This window comes from Macrobrachium nipponense, chromosome 1, assembly GCF_015104395.2.
Source record: "Macrobrachium nipponense isolate FS-2020 chromosome 1, ASM1510439v2, whole genome shotgun sequence".
Taxonomy (NCBI): Eukaryota; Metazoa; Arthropoda; class Malacostraca; order Decapoda; family Palaemonidae; genus Macrobrachium; species Macrobrachium nipponense.
In genome coordinates this window covers 172,316,140-172,338,457 of record NC_087200.1, presented here as the reverse complement: position 1 = coordinate 172,338,457, position 22,318 = coordinate 172,316,140, and the positions used below count along the sequence as shown (strand labels likewise).

Below are 22,318 nucleotides of genomic sequence, written 5' to 3'. Positions count from 1 at the left end.
ATAGGCCAGAGAAGAGCTAGGTCTAGGCCAACGAGTAATCTAACATGTAGCCTAAAGGATGAAAATGATATATAGCCTAACGATGCAGAGAAAAGTGAGAGTAGCCTATGTATGAAGAAGGGCATTGGTAATTACACTTTAGCTGGAGTACTATAGATATACAATAAATGTGCGGCTGCCAACTTCACTGGGGATCACGTCACCGGCGGTAACGTAATATGCGTTTAAACATTTAAAGGCTACCCTGTTGTTTAAAGCTACCCAGAGATCCTCTCCTCACCTCACCTACTCCACCCTGTGAGCGCCTCACTGGCGTGGTTGGTTTGGTGTTTGCTTCTCACCTCGGTGGTCGCGGGTTCGATTCTCGGCCATTCCATTGAGGAGTGAGAGATGTGTATTTCTGGTGATAGAAGTTCACTCTCGACGTGGTTCGGAAGTCACGTAAAGCCGTTGGTCCTGTTGCTGAATAACCACTGGTTCCATGCAACGTAAAAACACCATTCAAACAAACAAAATGCTCCACCATGTGGTAGGGGTGTAAGAATACTAGCACCTTAGGTCCTGTGTGTCGTAAAAGGTGACTAAAAGGACAGCTGCTGCCTTGCAGTCGTGCTTTGCTTTTTTAGTAAAAACCTAGGCCCACCGCCAATAACTGCTGCCTTGCAGGTGGACTTTTGAGTCAAAGGCGAGGCCCACCGTCAGTAACTGTGGTTGATGACAGCAAGGGCATGCGGTCGTAAAAACCCCTTTGCCAAATAATAAACCATGTCTGATGTTATAAGGTAAGGCGCATCAGGCAACCGACTCCTTAGTAAGGATAACGGTGGGAAAGAAGATCCTCTCCTCGCCTAGTACAGTGCTACGACGCTTCAGTTCAGGTAAGTTATCTCATCTCTTTAACTGTTGTCAGTGCACCTCATTCGGTGCAATGTAGGCATTACTTAAGGTTCTTTGCAACGTCCCTTCGGCTCCTAGCTGCAACTACTTTTATTCATTTTACTGTTCCTCCGTTCATATTCTTTTTTCCATCTTACGGTCCACCCTTTGATAACAATTGTTTCATAGTACAACTACGAGGTTTTCTCGCTGTTACACCTTTCAAACCTTTTGCTGTCAATTTCCGTTTCAGCGCTGAATGACCTTAGTTGCCCCAGTGCTTGGCATAATGCCAAAATTCTGTATAAATCAAAATCAAAACATTTCGCAGATCTTTCTAATTTTCCCATGACTTGGAAAGTGTTCCTTTAGGGCCTAAGTGTTCTAAAAACCAAGAGTTAGTGTGTCAAGTTGGCCGTAACAGTATAACTTGCGGCGTTACGATTTTGTTAACTTTTAAAAGGCTACTGCAATACAGGTAGCTATAGAACTGTGCTAGTCCAGCCTTCTTAAAGAACGACAATATTAGAAGAGAAAATAAATGTTTGCTGCACTGATTCAAAGCTAAAAGGATGGATGTAAGCTTCATTGGTGAAAAAGGTGACTGACTGCAGGCGGAATAGTGAAAAAGTGTAGTCGTACGGGCGCCATACACTGAACGATTGTCGTTATCGACACACATGCCATTCAGACAGTATGACCAATCTCACCGATTTCAGATTTTGTCTTGGGAAGACATAGCATCTAGAAGGTACGTGCGCGATAGCGTTATATCGGCAGACAAACCTATATTGAACCAAAGTCTGATTTATTAGACTTTGCATTGAATGACCTGTGTATGACAGACGTAAGTCGCAAGCCAGCAACCTGGTCGTGGCAGATTCCCGTGGAGATTCCCGCAGAGATCGTTCAGGCCACGAAACTCCATACACAATATTTTTGCGAACGATACAGACAATCGTTCAGTGTATGGAGGCCCGTTTGGTTAAGCAGATATGAAATATGAAATTCACTTTGAAGTTCTCAGACCAATAATAATATCATATATTAAAGTTTTAGTCTGGTTCTTTAGTTCTTTAATGTTAATTTTTTTTTTTTAATGAATTGAGGGCTACAGCTAGATGGCAGGCGTATTGCTCTCTTTTCCCATACTAATTACATCGGCTCATGGCATAATTAGCAGGTTAGTATTTAATTAGTAGACGAAGTTACAAAGATTTTGACTAAGAAAACAAATTTGGGACATCGAACATTCAAAAGATATTACTCCTGTGGATTAAACAGTTAGGTATTTTTTGGGTGCTTAGGCTAATGTAGCCTAATTTTGGCAGAAGTGCTTGAGGTTGTTTTTTTGCATGTTTAAGTGTGTGCTCCTAGACGGACATAATACAGTACATCCACGTAACTTGATGTTTACTTGTTAAATATAACTAACAGCCTATGGTTTAATTGACCTTTGGTGAAATACACATGAATTTAATTGAAAAAGGCAAAATAAATTCACATATACTTTAAAAAGTTTAGCATAAAAAAGATGGACAAGAGCTTTTAGTGTTACGGTACAAAGACCAAGGGGAAAATGTGTTAGGAGTTTGCAAGACAGCACTTGTAGATTCCTTAAAATGTTTGAATGTAACATTTTAAAGATTAAGGATGATATTTTGCCATATCGCTTAGTAATCATCAACCTTAATCCTATTTGACATGGGTGTCTCAGTTAGGGCGAGATTGAATAAGTTTTCTTAGAAGTTTTCAAGATGCATGACCAAGTTGTGAATTAAATGGTAACAACGGGGAGAAGTCATTCACTTTATAGAGATATCTTCAATTAAAACTTCTTCACTTATAAGAGATTAAGAAAAAATCCCGTAAAATGTCCATGTTTTATTCAACAAATTAAATTAACATCATATTTACAGTGAAGATCTTTGGCCTAGCCGTAGGCTTTGGGAAAAAGAGGGGAGAGGGGGAGCAGACGTACAAAATTTGTCATGGAAAGCTGAATGTGATCAGTAGGAGATGTATGCACAAAGGTATACAATTTTATAGTAACTTGAATGAAGGATTGTTGTCAAGTAATATTGAGTAGTTAAAATAGGCCTACACCGGCCGGAATGTGCCTATCATTAGACATAAGATTTGAAAAATATAAATATATGAATCCATTTATAATATTTACAGACTTAAAAGTTGTGATTGCCTGCTCACAACAATATAAGAGCCAGGTAAAATAATCCCTCGCCTTATCATTTGTTATTGAAGGAGTGACATTCGAAAAAAAGTCATCCTCACTCTCAAATTTTGAACTTAAAGGCCTCTCTGTTGCTCAAGCTTCTGATTTCTCTCTTGGATCCACTGACCGATGTGATCATCAAGAGCCACTACACGAGTCTTGACGTCATCGTACATTTCTTTGAAAGTTTTGTCCTGGAGAACGTCGGCCTTTTCCTGAAAATGGAATACCAAAGCTTAATTATTTTAGATATTTCAACATTGGCAAGGATTAACTCGAGTGATATTCAATTTTAAGGCTGCAAACGTAACTTTTAAGTTAGAATTATGCCCACTTCCTTAACCTACTAGGAATTGGCAACTTCAACAGCCAAGAAAGACGGATTTCGATTAAAAATTACTTTTAAAACAAATTTTTTAAACATATGAATTGAAACCCACCTTCAGCCAGTTCTTGACGGGTACCAGGGACTGCATAAGTGTCTGGATAGCCTGGTTTTCTTGGGCCCATACTTTCACATCAGTCACCTTTAAGAAACAAAAAAATATGTTACTTAAATATATATACCGGCTTTAATATAAGTCAATATTTGATAAAAATAGAAAAATAAAGACGGGAATAAAAAAAGAACCACCGATAGGACGTGTCTGCCGCAAGAAAACGGCAAAATTCAACGAGGTTTCGGGCTAGTTATGCAATAGAGAGAACACGCACTCGAATGGAGGGGAGTTGGGGGTGGGGGGTGGGGTTCTTGTCTGAGTGATAGGGGAGATGGGGGACCGGGGAGAATGTAGTTGCGAACAGGGGGTGGAGAGAGAGAATCTGAAACACCATCCACGCAACCTCTTTTATGGGTGCCTGTTGTGATAGGCTGGAATAAGGAAGCTTCTCTCATGTTAATTCCGTCTAATTTATTTCAACGTGCCTGGTAGATGATAAGCGTGTTTGTTCCTTTCTTTTTTCTTGTTTTGTAAATAAGGTTGGTTACACAAGTAAGCTTTAAACGTTGGGTACTTTCAGTTATTTATTTCTCCACGTAAGTTTTTCAGGCGTCTTAAATAATTATTATGCAGATCTTATTTCTATTAGACAGACGTTTGAACAAACATTTTCTCTTTAGCACAGTAATTACAAAATCTTGAGACTCGATTATAAAACTGAATTGTGCAGATTTAATTTTGGTTCATTCACTGAGGCATTTCTTAAAAATATCGTAAAAATAATTTTTTCCCAATTTCTCTGCCTTTTACGTCATGTCATTTACTCCCCCTTCCAGCCTCTCTCTCTCTCTCTCCGGTAGTGGTTGCCGTGCTGAATGAAATGCTGCACAACGACCAAACTTATGCCAAGCTGTTTGCATGCAGACGTTGCCAGAAAATTTATGGTTTAAGAGACAACAACGTTTTTAAATTTTCTTAGTTGTTGTTGCTTGCCTACCTGCTGGTTTCTTTTAACTCTCTCTCTCTCTCTCTCTCTCTCTCTCTCTCCTCATCTCTCTCTCTCTCTCTCGTCTCTCATCTCTCTCTCTCACACACAACACCAGATTGCTACCCCATGTGCGAAGATATAAAAAAATGTCTTACATTTTGCGTGTATTTGGTCTAATCCGATTGTAATGGAAACTAATGTTGAAAAGTTCGAGTTCCTTCAAAACGTAATATCTTCCGCGAATTAGATTTAAAATGATTTAATAATTATAATTACTGTATTTATAAAGCTATAGATTTCATAGAAAACGGGCATGTGAACGTAAGAGAACGTACATATACATATGTTCATGGATAACTATAAACATTCTTAAAGGTAACGCGAGGCACACCACATTTATCTGATTTTTCACGAAGCAAAAACAGAACATAGCTTACAAATAATTATGTAAATTTCTCAAAGAATAAGCAAGTAAGGATAGCCATTGAAAGTGTTGAAAAATCTTACCGTTTCTTTGACATCTGTTGCAACATCTGAAGGAGTCTTCTGTGGCAGTCCCTTGAAATAGTTTGTTACTGGCCGGAAGAAGTTTTTAAGTGCAGTCCATGTCTTGGAGCCAGCAGGCCTGTTTTGAGAAGAAACATTATAGATAAAAAAACTAGTTAGAAATTGCTTAAACGCGAAGGTTATTCTTATAATTTTTTCTAAAAACCAAAGTTTTTTGTAGACTAAAATTTTAACAAAATTATGACAACGCGAAAATAATAAAAGTAAGGCGAGAAAAATACTTACTGGTCATTGTTGTTTTCGTCAAGTTCGACTGGACCAGCCTTGGCGCCGCCAACAAGGGCAACAAACAAAAGCGCACCGAAGAGGATCCAGGAAATTCTCATTTTGAATCTGAAAAGAAGTGATACTATCGTTATATATGGCATTCAGTGTCTCTTAAAGATAAGTTTAGCCCCAAAAGGTGAAAGCTCCTTCAGACAAGCTGATATGTCATTCCTGTTATGGAAGCTGTAATCTGGAATTGTAATGATGCAATAGAATATCGACTGAGTAGACATGCATCAGCGCTGGTGTGAAGCCCTCGAAATGCTAGGATATGGAGATGTGGATCGCAACTATGGGTCGGAAGAGGCTAAAAGACGGTACGAATGGTTTGAATGAACATATACTCAGAAATCGTTGATTAATATATCACACAAGTGGAAATGGGGGTTCTGTCTTGGGTTGCAAGGTTGCAAGTTGCCATTTAGGTTATGTTGATAAAATGCGCAAGGCATAGAAAACGAGAATGGCGGTCTTAAAACAAATATCTAAGTATTGTACAGGCTTTATGCTTACACAGGAAACCCTACCTGTGTGCATCCCATCAGCAGAATTGAAAACCCATCATCTCTAATTTTGTAGCAGTATATGCGTATAAATGCTATCCTTTGAGCCTTTTTCTAGATTCAAATATTGTTACTGACTTCTTTTGGGGGAAACAAGAGTGTGTGAGTGTGCAGGGAGGAGGGGAAATCTCGGCCAGTGTTTAGAAAGTCTTCTATAAACAGTTTCTCAACCTCATGAACTCGAAACCAACTGCCCTAGACTTTCCCTTGGCAATCATCACCCGTGGAAAGCTGATAGTAAACGGTCCATTTTCTTCTTATTATTATTATTCAAGTGGTTAACTGTTATAATTTAAAAAGGTTTTATTCGGAATTATACAGAAAATAAAGTGACATTCCTGTTTTGGCATAGTTTTGTAGGGTTGTACTGGATGCAAGATTTGTCAGCAATTATAAGTGTTTATTGTTTAATCTACTATTATGCTGTGTGCCTAGATAGGAAAATGATTTCGATTAATTTTCAATAAAATGAATAAAATTAGGAACATTATTCCTCTCCGATGATGCATTGTTGCAGAACATAACATACACTATTTAACAGAAGAAGTTTAAGTATAGATTAAGCATACAGATAAAATAAGAATTACAGTAAAAGCTAACTATGACACATAGGAATCAGAGCAGTATAAAATATAAGTTATTTAATTCCAAGGTAGTGAAGAGGAATATATTCAACACACACACGCGCGCGCGCGCGCGCGAAGGAAATGCTTGTAAAAGTCACTCACAGAGAAAAGCTGCAACAAAGTAATGAGAGGAAACTTATTTTGGAAAGGTATTGCAGTTCCGTCCATTCTGTATGGAAATAATGTAATGAATTTGACTATTTGAAATCGAAAAAATGCAAAGGCTCGAAAATGGAATGTATAGGAAAATATTATGTACCACCAAAATTGCAACTGTTTTATATAGCAGGGGAGAGAGACGGCGATCTTCCCACAAGGATATTGGTGGTGACAATGCTGCAATGTATAAACTACCCTAAATGGAAAATCAATAAATATTGAAACATAACTATGGGCACAAAAGAGAAACAAAGTAAACGATGGAATAAAAAAATGAAAGCTAAGACTAGACAAGGGGATAAAAAGAGTTCGAAAGGTTAGAAAACAGTTAAAAATATGCAACAAATGGAAAAGAGAAATTAATAAAAACTAACAAACATGCGATGATAATTGTGCATCAATAGTTGTTCCAGAGCAAGAACCAACACATTAAAATTGGATATTATGAAAAGACAGATAGGAGGAGGAAGAGGAGGAAATATTATGTAAAGTTTAACTTATTTTCCCGTCATTTTGTCAGGACTACAAAAAACAGAAGTAGGCATTCCACTGAGAGGTCACAGATGTGTAATTCTGGTGATAGAAGTTTACTCTCGACGTGGTTCGGTTCGGAAGTCATGTAAAGCCATTGGTCCCGTTGCTGAATAACCACTGGTTCCATGCAACGTAAAAACACCATACAAACAAACAAAAAAAGATAAGAGTTTACAGCAACCCTATGAAGAGGACACACATGAAATAGAAAGTTTTTTATGCTACCGAAACGAAAAAAAAAAATCTCATCTAGAGAGAGAGAAAGAATAGAAAATACAAGGTACGACCTAAAATCGTGAAAAAAGCGTCTAAATGAGAAGCCCCGTTGCAAAGGGAAATCCTCAACCTTGAACGTGAACTAACAATATTGATGGTCAGCAGTTTCAAAGTTCAAAGGCAAACCAACCGTTACTACAGCTAGTAGTTGCACTTAGCACACATTGAGAAAATTGATACTGTATATCGCATATTACTAGACCTGTCTTTAGAACTGTTTATATGGGCAAATAACAACATGGTTATCAATATATGATTTATAGAATGCTATCAAGCAAAATTGCGTCAGGGTAGGTCTACATCCTGGTCATAAATGACAAACCATTGTTATTTATGGCAGGATTTGCAAATACAAGTTTAAATCACACCCGATGTCTCATTACTATCGCATGACTAGCGATTAATCATGTAACAAGAAATTTAAGTTTGATATTGATTGGTTGTTCATGGAATAAAATTATTTAATTTAATTCATTCTCTACTGTTGGTTACAATGCCATATTAAGTTAGTAAAGAACAAAATGCAAAGCTTAGTAAGTTTTTGGGGACATGGCGTCCATTTCTCTGGATATAATTGTTTTCGGCCTACACATAATGAAGTGGAAGGCGAAAGAATTTGATTCAATGAAGTTTTGTTGATACTCAGCTAAAGAACCTTCAAATCGATTGTTAGGCTTAACATGTATTTTCAAGTCACCATAAAGCCTTATATTTTACATTTGTGAAAATTAAAATTCACGGTAATGTGTTATAACTATAACAGACGGCCAGAGAAAATCTAGGCACACCAATTTTCACATTAGGTTACTGTGGGATAGGCGTCATGTAACGAGGATGTACCATGATAGGCCTATGCGGGTATCTGAAATAGGTGGTAATGCTGACGTAATTGACTTAATTACTCCAGCAAATTAATGCAATTCTATTTAATATAGGGAAACCTGTGCTATGGGCAAGTGCCACAAAGGCTAAAAATTAAGTCTCCATAGACTTTTGCTATTGAAATTGGCTTCCAAGCTAGTAAGATATGCCTATACTTCACTAAAGGGAACACATTAAAAAGGCCAAGAACGTCAAACAATATCGAAATGGCTTTCAGGTCAGTTAACACAAATGTATAATTTGTAAAGCAAGCGAATGCTATAATTCGTGCATTTTAATGCACTTAGGCCAAGAACAGTGTTTTTAAAATTTAGAGAAATCGAAAATAACGGTGAGGAAATAGGCGAAATTACCAGAAAGAATGAAAGTAGTAACTGGTTAGTTTACGTTAAGATAAGTAAGGGATGTCCTTTATATCATCTTACCTGGGCGGATAGGGTCGGATCTAAAATGGATCAAAGCTTGCGAACTTGGTGCAGTTGCTGTCTTTTCGAGATACCACTGTTCACTGTGATGAAGCTTCTCTTAACGGCGTTTATATACAGCCTGCTCTCGAACTCTGAATCAGCGTGCGCTACGCGTAAGAGTTCGCGGGAATTTAATTTTGCATAAGGTTTTTAACTGACAATGAATTGCAGCTAAACCATAATATTTTTACCCAAAACCTCATGCTTAAGGCTATCATAATATTTTCATATCACATGAATCTTTTTGTCCCGAGAAATAGGAGCATTTACTTTATTTAAAAATCCAACCTTCCGAGAACAAACGATGACTTAAGAGATGACGTCATGCTTCTCTGGCCGTTCATTGGCTAACACAGGACAGGGCCGGATGCATAGTACGTGGCCTATGGGCACGTTGGGTATTAGTCATAGATTTTTTTTTTTTTTTTTATTAATAGTCAACTGCATTTAGCAGACATTATTGGCTGTAATAATTTTCTTTAGTAATCCAGTTGTCAACGGGGAGTTGTTGAAGAATGACAATAATTCGAAGACCAGTAGAGTTGCGTCATTATTAATCACTGCAAATTTTCTCAGCTGGTTTTAGTTGGGTATTTTCTTTCATATATTGGCATTTCATTTTTACCTCATGAACTTAAAAAAGCTCTCTCTCTCTCTCTCTCTCTCTCTCTCTCTCTCTCTCTCTCTCTCTCTCTCTCTCTCTCTCAGCGAGTAATCTTGCAAATATACGTATGTTGCAATAATGAGACCCAAAATCCACGGTAATCCTTTCCGGGTCAGCAAAATGTATAAAATGGAATTATCGGTTAAGTCATTTATACCCAAGATAAAATTCTTGTATACTATGTATATCTATTGGTAGTGCCCAAGTTGCATTTTAGTAGTTTGGGATTGTTTATTACTATATAAACAATGTTAAGAGTGAAAAAAAAATGTGTTAAACCTCGCGGACAGGTAGTTGTGCCTTCGAATTAAATAAAAGCTGGAACTAATTTGAAAGTAAAGATATTGTATGTTATATATATATATATATATATATATATATATACATACACACACACACATATATGTATATGTAGATTTTTTTGCCATTATCCCAAGCACTGGGCTAACTTAGGCCATTCAGCGCTGAAACGGAAATTGACAGTAAAAGGTTTGAAAGGTGTAACAGGAAGAAAATCTCAAAGCAGTTGCCCTATGAAACAATTGTTAGGAAAGCGTGAAGAGTAAGATGGAAGAAAGAGAATATGAATGGAGGTACAGTAAAAGGAATGAAAGTAGTTTGCAGCTAGGGGCCGAAGGGACGCTGCAAAGAACCTTAAGTAATACCTACATTGCACCGAATAGGGGCACTGACGGCCCTACCCCCCTACGGGGCATGTTTGTTATGTTTAGCTTCCTTGAATGAACATGCTTAGACAAACGAGTGGTTTAGATTCTAAATAGATATTTAATCACCAGTAAATCTGATTATAAGTAATTGTGCATGATAAGTAATGATTACTATTATTAACTTAAAATTATAACATTTTAAGTTGATAATAGTAATCGTTACTTATCATGCAAAATTAGTTATAATCAGATTTATTGTTGATTAAATGTTTATCATCGAGACAACTAATTCGTAGACATTAAAATTAGTTAGTAAAGTGGACCAATCGTAAAAAATGAAGCAAATTACTATTGCAAGGAGCTGAACAAAAGGGAGGTTCTTCGGTGTCTTCTGATTTATCTAAACATCTACACATGTGTGTGTCTGTGTTTCTCAGTTTTCCTTAAGGATACAATCATCATCATCTTTATGTTGCATTGAGGCACACCGCCGTAAACGTGCAAGAAGCAAACCCCCCGCCGTCCGCCCCCCCCCCCCCACATGCTTCTTTCTCCTTTGTTCTTTCATTTCTGCCAAGTTCAATAAGAGAATAAGAGACATGAGAAGAGATGAAAATATGAAGAAAATTTAAGAGCTGAGCGCATGGGTAAAAAGCGGATGAGAAATAAGTAGGTTAAACTCTTTAAAAGAAGTGAGTACATAATGTTTGTTGCATAAAATGTACTACAACAAGAAACATCCTTTGCACTCTTCTCTACCTGCTTGTAACACTAGGCAGGCTGCTGGTGTGAACAGTGTGACGTTTTCTAGTGTCAGGGTTAATACTACTCGGTTTGTTAGGAGTCTTGTTTTGGCAACAACGATGTTGTAGAGTAGTTAGCCTTGTGCAGTTATGTATTCCTCTGATCTTCAAATATTCAAGCGAAGAGCAAATTCATTTCAGCCCTCTGCTGACTGCTCCTGAATTTAGGTGTGTTGGTGTTCCTTTCTGTTCCCACCATATTCATTTATTGATCACCTTTCCCTATAACTTTGTCTTTCTCCCCAGGATGCCTTCCCTTTGGAGACCTTTTGGTTTTATGGTCTGTTGAGCCTTTTCTTTTGGGTTTTAAGCTGGAGATTTAAAGAAAGAAAAAGAGGTAACACAAAAGCAGCAAAAAGTTCTCCCTATTGAAACAAAGCCTTTAGGAAGACGACAAAGAATGTCTTCGAGTACGTATGGTCTAAATCGCAATTAAGAGGAAACTTCAGTCTAGCGATTTTTGAAATGGAGGATACAGAACCTCACCAATGGTGGAACAAAGTATCTGTAGCAAGTGATCATGAGTGCCATTATTTATGTAGATATTGGAAATCTTACGGACAATACCTGGCTTTTTGGCTGTGATAGAACAAAATATAGAGTGCTGTGGAAAAAAAAGGCTAAACTTGAAAACACTAAATAGTATCAAATATTCAGAGGCATTACATAAGCTTACTTATGAGCAGCAAATCATGTCCTAACTACACCACTTGCTGGGTTTAATTAAGCCAGGCAGCTATTCCATTTTGAATTCGGGAGCTGTAACACAGGCGGAACTAAAGAGCTCCTATAGTGGCTAGAACAGAGAATGGCTGAACTTGTTGAAAATGATGTTGATAGTTTCCAAACAGGGCCGAAAGGACAGTGAAGCGAGATGTATCAAGACTTGTAGATGACGAAGAAGCTGGACACACTCCCACAAGCAGTTCTTGCGAGGAATTTTCAAAAATGTTTTGATAAGACACGAGATTTTCAGGCAAGAAGGGGGTTTATGAAAAATAAAACCTTTGGTTCTTTAGCATAAAGAGATCAAAGTAGACTCAACATAAGTGGGATAATATCCTTTCCAGTGGTAGATATGTCCCATGTAGAGACACAGACAATTTACTCAAAATAAAAAAAATGCTGTTCACATAACATCCGCCTCCCTATTGGGGGCAGAACTTGGACTTAAATGGCATCAGGAGTGTCACTATTCATCTCAGCGACCTCAAAAATTTGGATTATACACTAATATCTGTTGTTTTCGGTTATTTTAAATGTCACCCCTTTTCACCCACCTCCCTATTGAGGCAGAACTTCGACTTGAAGGGCATCGGGAGTGTCACTATTGATCTCAGTGACCTCAAAAACTTTGGCTTAGACACTAATGTCTGTCGTTTTCAGTTGCTTTTACTATTTACCCCTTTCCCACCCACCCCCCACAGGCCCCCTTTGTGCCAGTGATGTCTTACCCCAACAGTATTCTTTCCCAAAGACTAAGTTATATATATACCAAGTTTGGCTGAAATTACTCAAGGCATGTCAAAGTGTATGTGGCACATACGCACACCACACACATATATATATATATTATATATATATATATTATATATATATATATATATATATATATATATATATATATACATTTTTATATGTATATAAAAGATGTACATAATTACACTGTAAGCTACATAATTCATTTAAGAAGTTTAGAGTGTCACATAAATACTGATTTTTTATTTTTTATTTTGTGTAACCTGTCTAAGTGTCTTTACATGGGACATATCTACCCTTGGTAAGGATATTGTCCCTCTTACGCGGGGTCTACTTTGATCTTCTCTAAGCAAAAATTGAGGGGTTAGGGTTTATTAAAATATTTTTATTACAATATTTCTTAAAATCCTTCGCTAGAGCTGCTTGTGGGAGTGTGTGTCCGGCTTCTTCGTTATCTACAAGTCTGAAAACATAGCGCGTCACTGTTCCTTCTGTCCTGTTTGGAAATTTGCCGTCCTCTGTCCTCTCTACCGGAAGCTATTCAGTTCCGCTGTTCTCAGAGACGGCAACTTTGATATTCCATTTCCATAATATAAGAAAGCACACCATCTGCTTCTTTACAGTGGGACCATGCTATCATTGGACATCGGTTTCTCTTGCTTCCAATTTGTGAGCGTAGCAAATGCTTAGAATAGTTCCATAGATGAATGCATTTATGTGTATCCTGATCATTCAGGTGTGTTTACGCCGTGCGTCCAGCTCGCTATGACTGATTTCCTATTATGTTCCAACAACATGTTTTGAAAGTCGGGAGACTCTCTGCTCCCTTTCTGGACACGTAAACATCCTGAGGTGATAGATGTTGCTATCCGGCTGGGCAGTTAACTGATGTCTTCAGCTGAGTAATTGTGACATTTCTCGTTAGTCACGGAGGGTTTTCCACGTACTAGATTCGTTTGAATCGAGATGAAGAAAGAGCTAGAGACGAGTCACTGATGAGTAAGCATGGGCATGGACTTAATTAAATATTAGATTGTATTTAATTGAGATTTACAGAAGAGTCAAATGAGTAACGAGAGTAGCTAAATATCGTGAAAAGCCAAACGAGAAACAAGAGTAAATCGTAGCAGAAATAGAATGAGATCTATTTTTAAGAGTAAATCAGGAAACGAGAATAATTCTTTTAATGTGTCACTGAAGTGAACTTGCATCGCAGGGTTTTTACTTTTTTTCTGATCCAGAACGCGTAATTTAGGAGAATATGAGGAAGGGTAGTATACAACTTCCCAGTTTTGTTTTGTTTTTTTCCAGAACGTCGAGACCTGTTGGAGATGCTGATCTGCGTCATCGTGCATTGCAATTTTACTCCTTGAGTTTATTCTTAGGGGCGTTCTTTTCGATTTGTTTGTTTGTTTTTATTCTATTTTGTTGAAGTAAATATTTTGACGTGACCAAACCTTGCTAATACAAATAAACGCATCGTACTCAAGGGCAAAAAATACTGGAAAGAATTTATTTTTTTTGCTCGTTCTGCAGCCCCTTATATTTATTTAAAAAAAAAAAAAAAAAAAAGTGCCACACCGCCTTGATGTAATCTTTCAGCGAAACGCGCATCAATTAAATAATCATACATGACGTAAGTATCGCTCGTGAAGCAGAACCTTGTTTCGCATATTCAACCGTTAGAGTGGATTCCGCTTGTATGTCCTGCATGTCTTGTTATTCACGTTTCGCAAAATGAAACACTTCATTCATGGCAAACTCGGTATTCGTGGAAATTGATTCCAGTACGTTTTAGTTATGGGCAGTCTGAAAGTATGACCTTCGGAAATTGCGTAGTATGAGGGCTTGGAGCTTAGAGAGCTTTATTTTGTTTCAGATGATGTTTTTCTGTATTCTTGAGGACATCACATTCTCGTTTTATCATAAATATATTATTGTTCAAAACAGAATATGGCTCTCATTTATGAGCTGACGTGTCATGCGCAGTGTACATTTAATTTTAGATTTTGTAGTGAACCTGAACTCCCTGGTAGAAATGCCGATATTCAGTATTTTACAGACATACACGCGTACTTTGTGCGCGTTTTGGGTGCGCTGTTTATTCTCAAACGCGTTCGCCCCTTGCTGTTGAAAATTGACCAGAGCCTATATGTACGTATGGCTCTGATTTGACTCCACCCTTTCATCGTCAGTTCTAGCTCATTATCTTTCCCTCTGTCTCTGGTTCCCTCTCTCTCTTTTACCTTGTATATATGGCTGCTTTAATGTTGTCTAAAGTATGTGTTCCTCTTTTCTGTTTTCGTTCTGGTGATCCTCTAAGTTTGTCTTTATATTCCCCCAACCCCCTTTTTTATCTCTCTTTTTTTTCCAAGTGTTTCGGTGGGATTTACACCCATACGCCAACTGGCGATCTCCCGTTTATCATCAAAGTTCCACACCCAGTGACTTCAGTCTTTACCCTCCTAAGAAATCTCGCCGAATCATCGAAAAAGCCTGTTGTGTGTGGTTCTGGAGATCTTTGCTCGCTGTTTTGGCAAATAATATCGAGCGCAGGTTTTAGTGTATCTTCTACACCTTTTCAAACTTCCCTTTGGTTGGGGAATGAATCAGCATAGGTTTTGCCAACATCTGTCACAGTATTCGGTGCTCGGGTAGGAAATGAAATCCCGCGAGTGTCATGTCTTCTATTGAGATGAGGGTTTCATTTTATTTGAAAAGATAACAATAATAATAATATTCCCTGTAAGAGGTGGTGCCATCAGTGCACCTGAGGCTCTTTGGAGCGTCCCCCTTCCGGCCCCTTTCATTCCTTTTACTGTACCTCCATTCAGATTGTTTCACTGTGCAACTGAATTTGCCTTTAAGTGCTGAATGACCTTATAGGTCCCAGCGCTTGGACTTTGGCTTGAATTTTACAATCCTTTTTGTGAGTAAGAATTTGATATACTAGAGTGGTAATGAATAAATAACTGGGATAAGTAAACAGTCACATAAATATTTGAAAATAAAGGGAGGGAAAAGTTTTCCAAGAAGTGTCACTCAAACCCAGCATACTGTGGAGAGCCAGGGAACAGTCACTGTAGTTGTCGCATGCCCCAACTTTTGAGAACATAAGTTAACAACTAGATGTGGCACTTCAGGAGTCCACCGTCACACAGCGGCATAGGTGCTCTAGTTAGTTAAAGCAACTTGTGATTGGAAGGTGGTGATGATGTGGAGCGAATCAGCTGTTCATGGCACACGGTCGATTTTGCATTAGTTTATGGGTCTTGTCCTACCACGATTGGAATATAATATCTTGTATCCTTTTGCATTGCCCTTCTCAACAGTTATACCTTAATGGTTACTAGCGTGCTGCCTTGCATCACTGATTTCTGTCACTTATGCTTTGCGGAAGTAGGATCTCTCCCTTCCCAAAGGTAATGCCGTTGTTTACTTTTTCTCAACTGTTGGAATCATCATCGTTCATGCCTGACGTTTGACCTGACAGTAGACGCCAAAGTAGAGTCGCTCAGGCTGATTCGAGAATTCGGTGCTTAGGTCATTCAGGTGCTTTTGGTCTCCTCTAATCCTTTTCTACAGTGCTCCGAGGATGCTGCGTCATCCCCTTCTGTTGGAGGAGCGGAACAGTGACAAAGGGTCAAAGGTACTCGTCCAATCCTCTTTTGAAAGAAATGCATCAGATTACAGTATTTCATGTTATTAGTTTGATGAGTACAGTCTTTAAGTATCTATTGTGCATATATGTATATATATATATATATATATATATATATATATATATAGCATATATATATATTATACTTACACACACACACACACACACACACACACACATATATATATATATATATATATATATATATATATATATATATATATATATGTATATATATGTGTGTGTACGTATATATATATATTATATACATATATATATATATATATTATATAATTATACACATACACACACATGAATATATATATCTATATATATATATATATATATATATATATATATATATTATATATAATATATACCATGCGTGTGTGTAAAATATCAAGAAATGTAAATTATAACCGTTCACTTCCATGTACATTCAATCACCATGGAAACATATATATATAGATATATAATATATATATATATATGATATATATATATACATATATATATATATATATATATATATATATATATTATATATATGTAATCAAATGAACTGAAATGCAACAGCGAAGCCGCCATTATGAAGTGTAAAGCAAAATTCCTTTCAGTGCGCGCAAGGCCAGTGCGACGCAAGCACCGTCCCCCATCCGTTGAACTCTGATGATTAAGTACGCTCACTCCACCATCCGGGAGATGACTCACGTGTCCTCTTGCTGAATCCCTGCTGCTGCTGACGTATCCCAAGGACTATTTGGGGCTCCGCTGCATCCCCTGTGATGCCCTACTCCAGTTGCATTGTCTCCGATTAAGAGAGAAACGTTTCTTACTCACGATGACCGATGACAGTGCTGGTTGGCTTCGTGTCGGCGATCAGGATTCCTTGTCACCACGGGGATGGGTTTATGCAGTAAGGCGTTGTAATATAATACAGTACACACACACACACCACACACACACACACACACACACATATATATATTATATATATATATATATAGTATATATATATATATATACATATATCTATATATACATATAATAAAAATCCACGTTTAGAAGGCGAGAGACAACCGAGACTTTGGGCAAGTACTTTCGTAGAATAATGCACTTAGAATGAACTACGAAAGCACTTGTTCAAAGTCTCGGAATTTACTTATCTTCTTACATGGATTTTATGATTTTCTGAAGCACGCGTTCGGTCGAGCTACATATATATATATATATATATATATATATATATATATATATATATATATATATATGTATAATGTATCCAGTACATATAGGAATATAAACGCATGTATGTTTGCATAATTATATGCACGACCTGGTCCTGCAGGATCTTATAGCCAAAAATAGAATGAGACTGGAATGGGCGGGCGTCAGTGGAGACAAAGGATGAAGGAGCTCAACAAAACTAGAAAAAGTATCTTAAAACTAATTCATTATACAAAGTAATCTTCATAAGTATAAGTGAGTCAGAGTCACTGAGACAGATGTCAACGCCTATTCAAAGAAAAACCACGCACAGATAAGGAGGTAACAACCCATCAAAAAAAGAGTGGGCAAACGATTGTTCCATTAAAAGCAACCACTTACCCTCACACACATTATATATATCTATACTATATATATATATATATATATATATATATATATATATATATATATATATATATAATGATGTTAGAATCAGAAGAGGTGATCCATAGAATAAGTAAAGGAAAAGAGGTAGAAGAACGTGTTATATATATATATATATATATATATATATTTATAGTATATATATATTATATCTATATATATATATATATTATATATATTCATTATTAAATAATATATATATTATATATTTTATATATATATATATATATATAATGATGTTAGAATGAGAAGAGGTGATCCATAGAATAAGTAAAGGAAAAGAGGTAGAAGAACGTGTGCAAAACTGGGAGTGTCAACTGAAGCCAATAATGGAATGCATGAAGGTGTATGTTAATTGTAAATGAAATAACCGGATAAAATCTGTAAAGATGAATGGTTTGCTTAGTGCATGTGGCATAAAAGGAAAGGTAAGGAATGTTAATGTACATGAATGTGTACGAGTTAAAATGGCAGACAACAGATTTGTGAAAAATATACAATTCAGAAATGTTGAGGGATGTAGAGTTAAAGCAAATTAGATTTCGATGGATGTTGCGATACAGGTACTGGACAGGAGAGCCATCAACACCCAGGAGGCCAGAGATTGCGTGCAAGCAATTGGCGAACAAGCTAGTATACGTGGAGTTGGAGGTCGTGGCGATAATCATTAAGTGTAATTTTATGAAGCAACTAAAGGTATGCACGTTTTCTTCAAAGATGCCTCATCCACGATTCAACAGTTTAAGCTTGAATGTGGAAGTGATCATTACCCTTTTTTCTTTCTTGGGAGCCACTCCGTTTTAGGGGAATTAGTTTAATGATATAGCATGTATATATATATATATATATATATATATATATATATATATATATATATATATATATATACAGTATATATATATATAGAGGGAAACCTCTTAAACGCAAACTCACCCGTCAAGATTAAAAGTAATTTATAATATAAGAATATTTTACAATCTCAGAAATAATGTTCATTGTTTAATCTCAACCGTAAAGATAAACTGAGTGTAAAATTCACCCCTATTTGATCTCTCTCACCACTATCCCTTCTGGGTAATCTCTTAGTCCGCTTCCCAAGTGACTGTCAAGACTTGAGTTCAGGTGACATCCTTCGGAGACGCTAATCCCACCTGGGGCAAGCAAAGCCGGCGCTATCTTGAACACCTTGGCCAGATAGAAAACGCAGCTCCACTGCCACTTATAGGCCTTTTTAACTCGAAAGTAAGAACTGGCAAGGCAGCAGCTGTCTGTCCTTTTAGTCGCCTTTTACGACACGCAGGACCTACGGTGGTAGTATTCTTACACCCCTACCACGGGGTCACCATACAACGCCACCTACTATACACAAAAACATAATCTCCGACGTTATAAAAGGGCATCACACGGACGGCCCATCCCCAGAAGACATTGATAACCTATCCAGGACACTTGAGTCCTCCTTTGCTTTCTCGAGGTGCCCCTTGCTGTCACCCACGTGGCTGTCCAGGGCCTCAGTTACTTTTTTAATGAACCCCTTTAACACAACCCTCCATCGCTGGTGCTCCTGAAGAAAAAATAACGTCTCGAGTCAAGGTTTTTATTCACGTCTTTGTTATTCTTGTACATATTTATTTTCCTTTTCAAAGTGCGATTCACCCCAGTGAGCTCTAGTATCTTGTTTATTTCAGAGTAAGTGTCACGTAAGTGCCTTATCCAGTGTTGCCAGAATCGAGTTGCCTGGCACCTTCCGTGCAATCCCTCGATTCCTTATCAGTGCGTTCTCGCTTGCAGCAACGTAATTGTATATGGTCTTAATTACAGATAGGTGTTAGCCTCCTGCGGGTCGGTTTATCATCTTGTGTGCGCAGTAACCTATCAACTATTCCTTTCCCCTGCGGCGCCCTTAGAAGCTGCCCCATTGAGATTCTTTAGAGAATTATCCAGTTGTTTGTAAATTTTGTTATGCGGCAGGACTCTGTTTAACTGTCTTTATTTATGCTTTCATTCTTCTAGTATGTGTTTTTCTGAAGTAGAAATAGTTAAGTTAATCCGAAGTGTTTACCTAATAACTTTCCCCCTTTGAAGAAGGTCCTCAGCCGAAATCTTTGTATATGATTTATATGAGCTCACTTATTAAAGTCAGATTTCACCATTTCCAGGGAGTTATCGTAGCCTTCAGTGTGAACCATATCAATATATATGTACGTATGTATGTGTGTTTGTATGTAAGTATGATAGCTCACTGAAAGTTACCTCTAAATAAAGAAAATTTTCACAAGTATCATTCTGTTGTTCTTTTGTGTCTCTTGACTTTTATTAATACTGTATGGAGAAAATGTATAAGTTGCTTTGACTCACGCTCCTGAAACAACTACAGGTTGTAAAGTTCAGTTAGCCCTGATGCCCCTGGAAATTGTGGTCGTTGAGATCTTTCGCATCGTTGTTTTTCATTAAAGTTTGGTCTTGAACCCCAAAGCAATATTAACAGTCAGAGGTGCTGTGTATGAATGGGATCTACGCAAAATCAAGAGACATAAAAGAACAACTTGAGTGGTACTTGTGGAAATTTCCTTTATTTAGAGGTAATCTCTCATACCAGGTATGAGCAATTTGAAAAGGTAGAGGTGACATAGGAGGAAGGGAGACAGATGATATTAACCTGAGGTCAAAGCCAGATAACGCGTTTTTCACGCCTGTGGTAAATTGAATGTATTTTTTTACTCATTTTTAGTTCCTCCTTATCTCAATTTTTACTAGTTGAACTTAATGATTCCATTTTCCCTGATATATATATATATATATATATATATATATATATATATATATATATATATTATATATATATATATATCACAGAATTCCACCGAATAAAAGGAACCCATGAAAATGCCAAAATATAGAAAGAAAGTACTATATTTCAGAAGAGAGAGACAGGTGTCTCTGAAATATAGTACTTTCTCTCTATATATGTTGGTGTTTTAATGGGCTCCTTTTATTATATGTATGTATATGCATATATATATATTTCACATATGTATATCTGTATATGTACATATATACCGGATGTGTGCGGTTGGTGATCTAGATAAGTTATACAGGTATGAGAGAAATTTAGCCATGCTGCAGAGCTTAGATTATCAAGATGCAGATGGATGGGGCATATTTTAAGAAGAGAAGATGAGTTAGTCCAGGATGTACCTGAATGGAAGCCACTGGGCAGGAGAGGACGTGGTAGACCAAAAGAAACGTGGCTGAGGGAGGTTGGATCTGAGAATTGGGATGAGCTCAGGGAGATGGCACAGGAAAGAGACATATGGCGTGAATTCATTTAGGCCCTATGCATCCCGCGGGTGCCAGAAGATTAAGTAAGTAAGTAAGCAGAGCATCACAATCTGGACTACACTCCCATCGCAAACAAATTCAATGCCTACTTTCAACTTTTCAAGAACTGAAGATTATTTTGAACGTGACGGAGGATTCTTCTTAAAGTGTTCACAAGGTTCCCAGACACTTAAGACATATCATAATCATTAAGCATTCAAACAGTAACCAACCATTTGTAGTTTAGCTTTCTTTCAACTCTGTTCCATGCAGAGTAAGAGTACTCTCATTTCATAATATATACGTATATATATATATTATATATATATATATATATATATATATATGTATCTATATATATATATATATATATATATCTTATATATATCTATATATATATATATATTGTTATAATTAAACACATATATAATATATTATATTATTTTTATATATATATAATATTATATATATATATATAATATATATATATATATTGTTATAAGTTGGGAGCCAGGGATGCAATACATTGTGCAATATTTTTTATTAGCCTTGTTATGATAACTTGGCTACCTGCTTGTAAACTCAAGAGCGGAATAGATTAGAAAGTCCCCAGTGAGACCCTGGATGATATAATTATACTGTTTATTTACACAAAGAACAGATTGAAAGTTGAGTACAATTAATTTATAAAGGGGCTTACAATTAGATTCAATAAATTACATGGGAGAAACATATGAATGCAGCTAATTATAAAAGGGGAATTTGAACCTGTTCAGTTGAATTATAAGGGAAAGATATCCCATGGTTGCAACGGATTTAAATATATGGTGTAGTGGTGAACTGGAAGCAGGGTAAGAGTGAATGCAGACTTCAATCGAATGGGTAACAACATCTCCTGAAATGGAGAGAGAGCTTTATTTATTTCACCAACAATAAATGTCAATAAAGTATAGATAATTACTTATCATTACCTTGGATATGCTTCTCTCTCTCTCTCTCTCTCTCTCTTCTCTCCTCTCTCTCTCTCTTTCTCATATCCAGGATAATGATCAGTTGTTTTCATCTCTCCTTTCCTACCACCTGCATCGAGTTTGGTGGGTGGAACCACTCGAACATTAGTTAGCGAATGGTGCCTTGGATTATCCCTAGTCCTTTTGACCGATTCCAATTCCTTGTTTCATGGCCAATGGC

General features: G+C 37.0%; 1 protein-coding gene across 1 annotated transcript; it reads right to left on the bottom strand.

The window, feature by feature from the left end:
- Positions 1-2,747: 2,747 nt before the first annotated feature.
- Positions 2,748-8,992, bottom strand: LOC135219836 (uncharacterized). Its single transcript, XM_064256944.1, has 5 exons — positions 8,837-8,992; positions 5,330-5,437; positions 5,045-5,162; positions 3,550-3,636; positions 2,748-3,324 (listed from the first exon to the last, which is right to left on the bottom strand). Exons 2-5 carry the CDS (start codon positions 5,428-5,430, stop codon positions 3,184-3,186), a joined length of 447 nt encoding a protein of 148 aa, XP_064113014.1. The 5' UTR covers positions 5,431-5,437; positions 8,837-8,992; the 3' UTR covers positions 2,748-3,183.
- Positions 8,993-22,318: the final 13,326 nt, after the last annotated feature.

What these genes read in the sequence shown, in the direction of transcription:
- LOC135219836 (XM_064256944.1), bottom strand. Translation starts at nt 5,430, where the DNA reads ATGAGAATTTCCTGGATCCTCTTCGGTGCGCTTTTGTTTGTTGCCCTT. An exon ending in GACGAAAACAACAATGACCA is followed by an intron (nt 5,163 to 5,329) that starts GTAAGTATTTTT and finishes TTCTCAAAACAG; the next exon opens with GCCTGCTGGCTCCAAGACAT. An exon ending in CCGTCAAGAACTGGCTGAAG is followed by an intron (nt 3,325 to 3,549) that starts GTGGGTTTCAAT and finishes TTCCATTTTCAG; the next exon opens with GAAAAGGCCGACGTTCTCCA.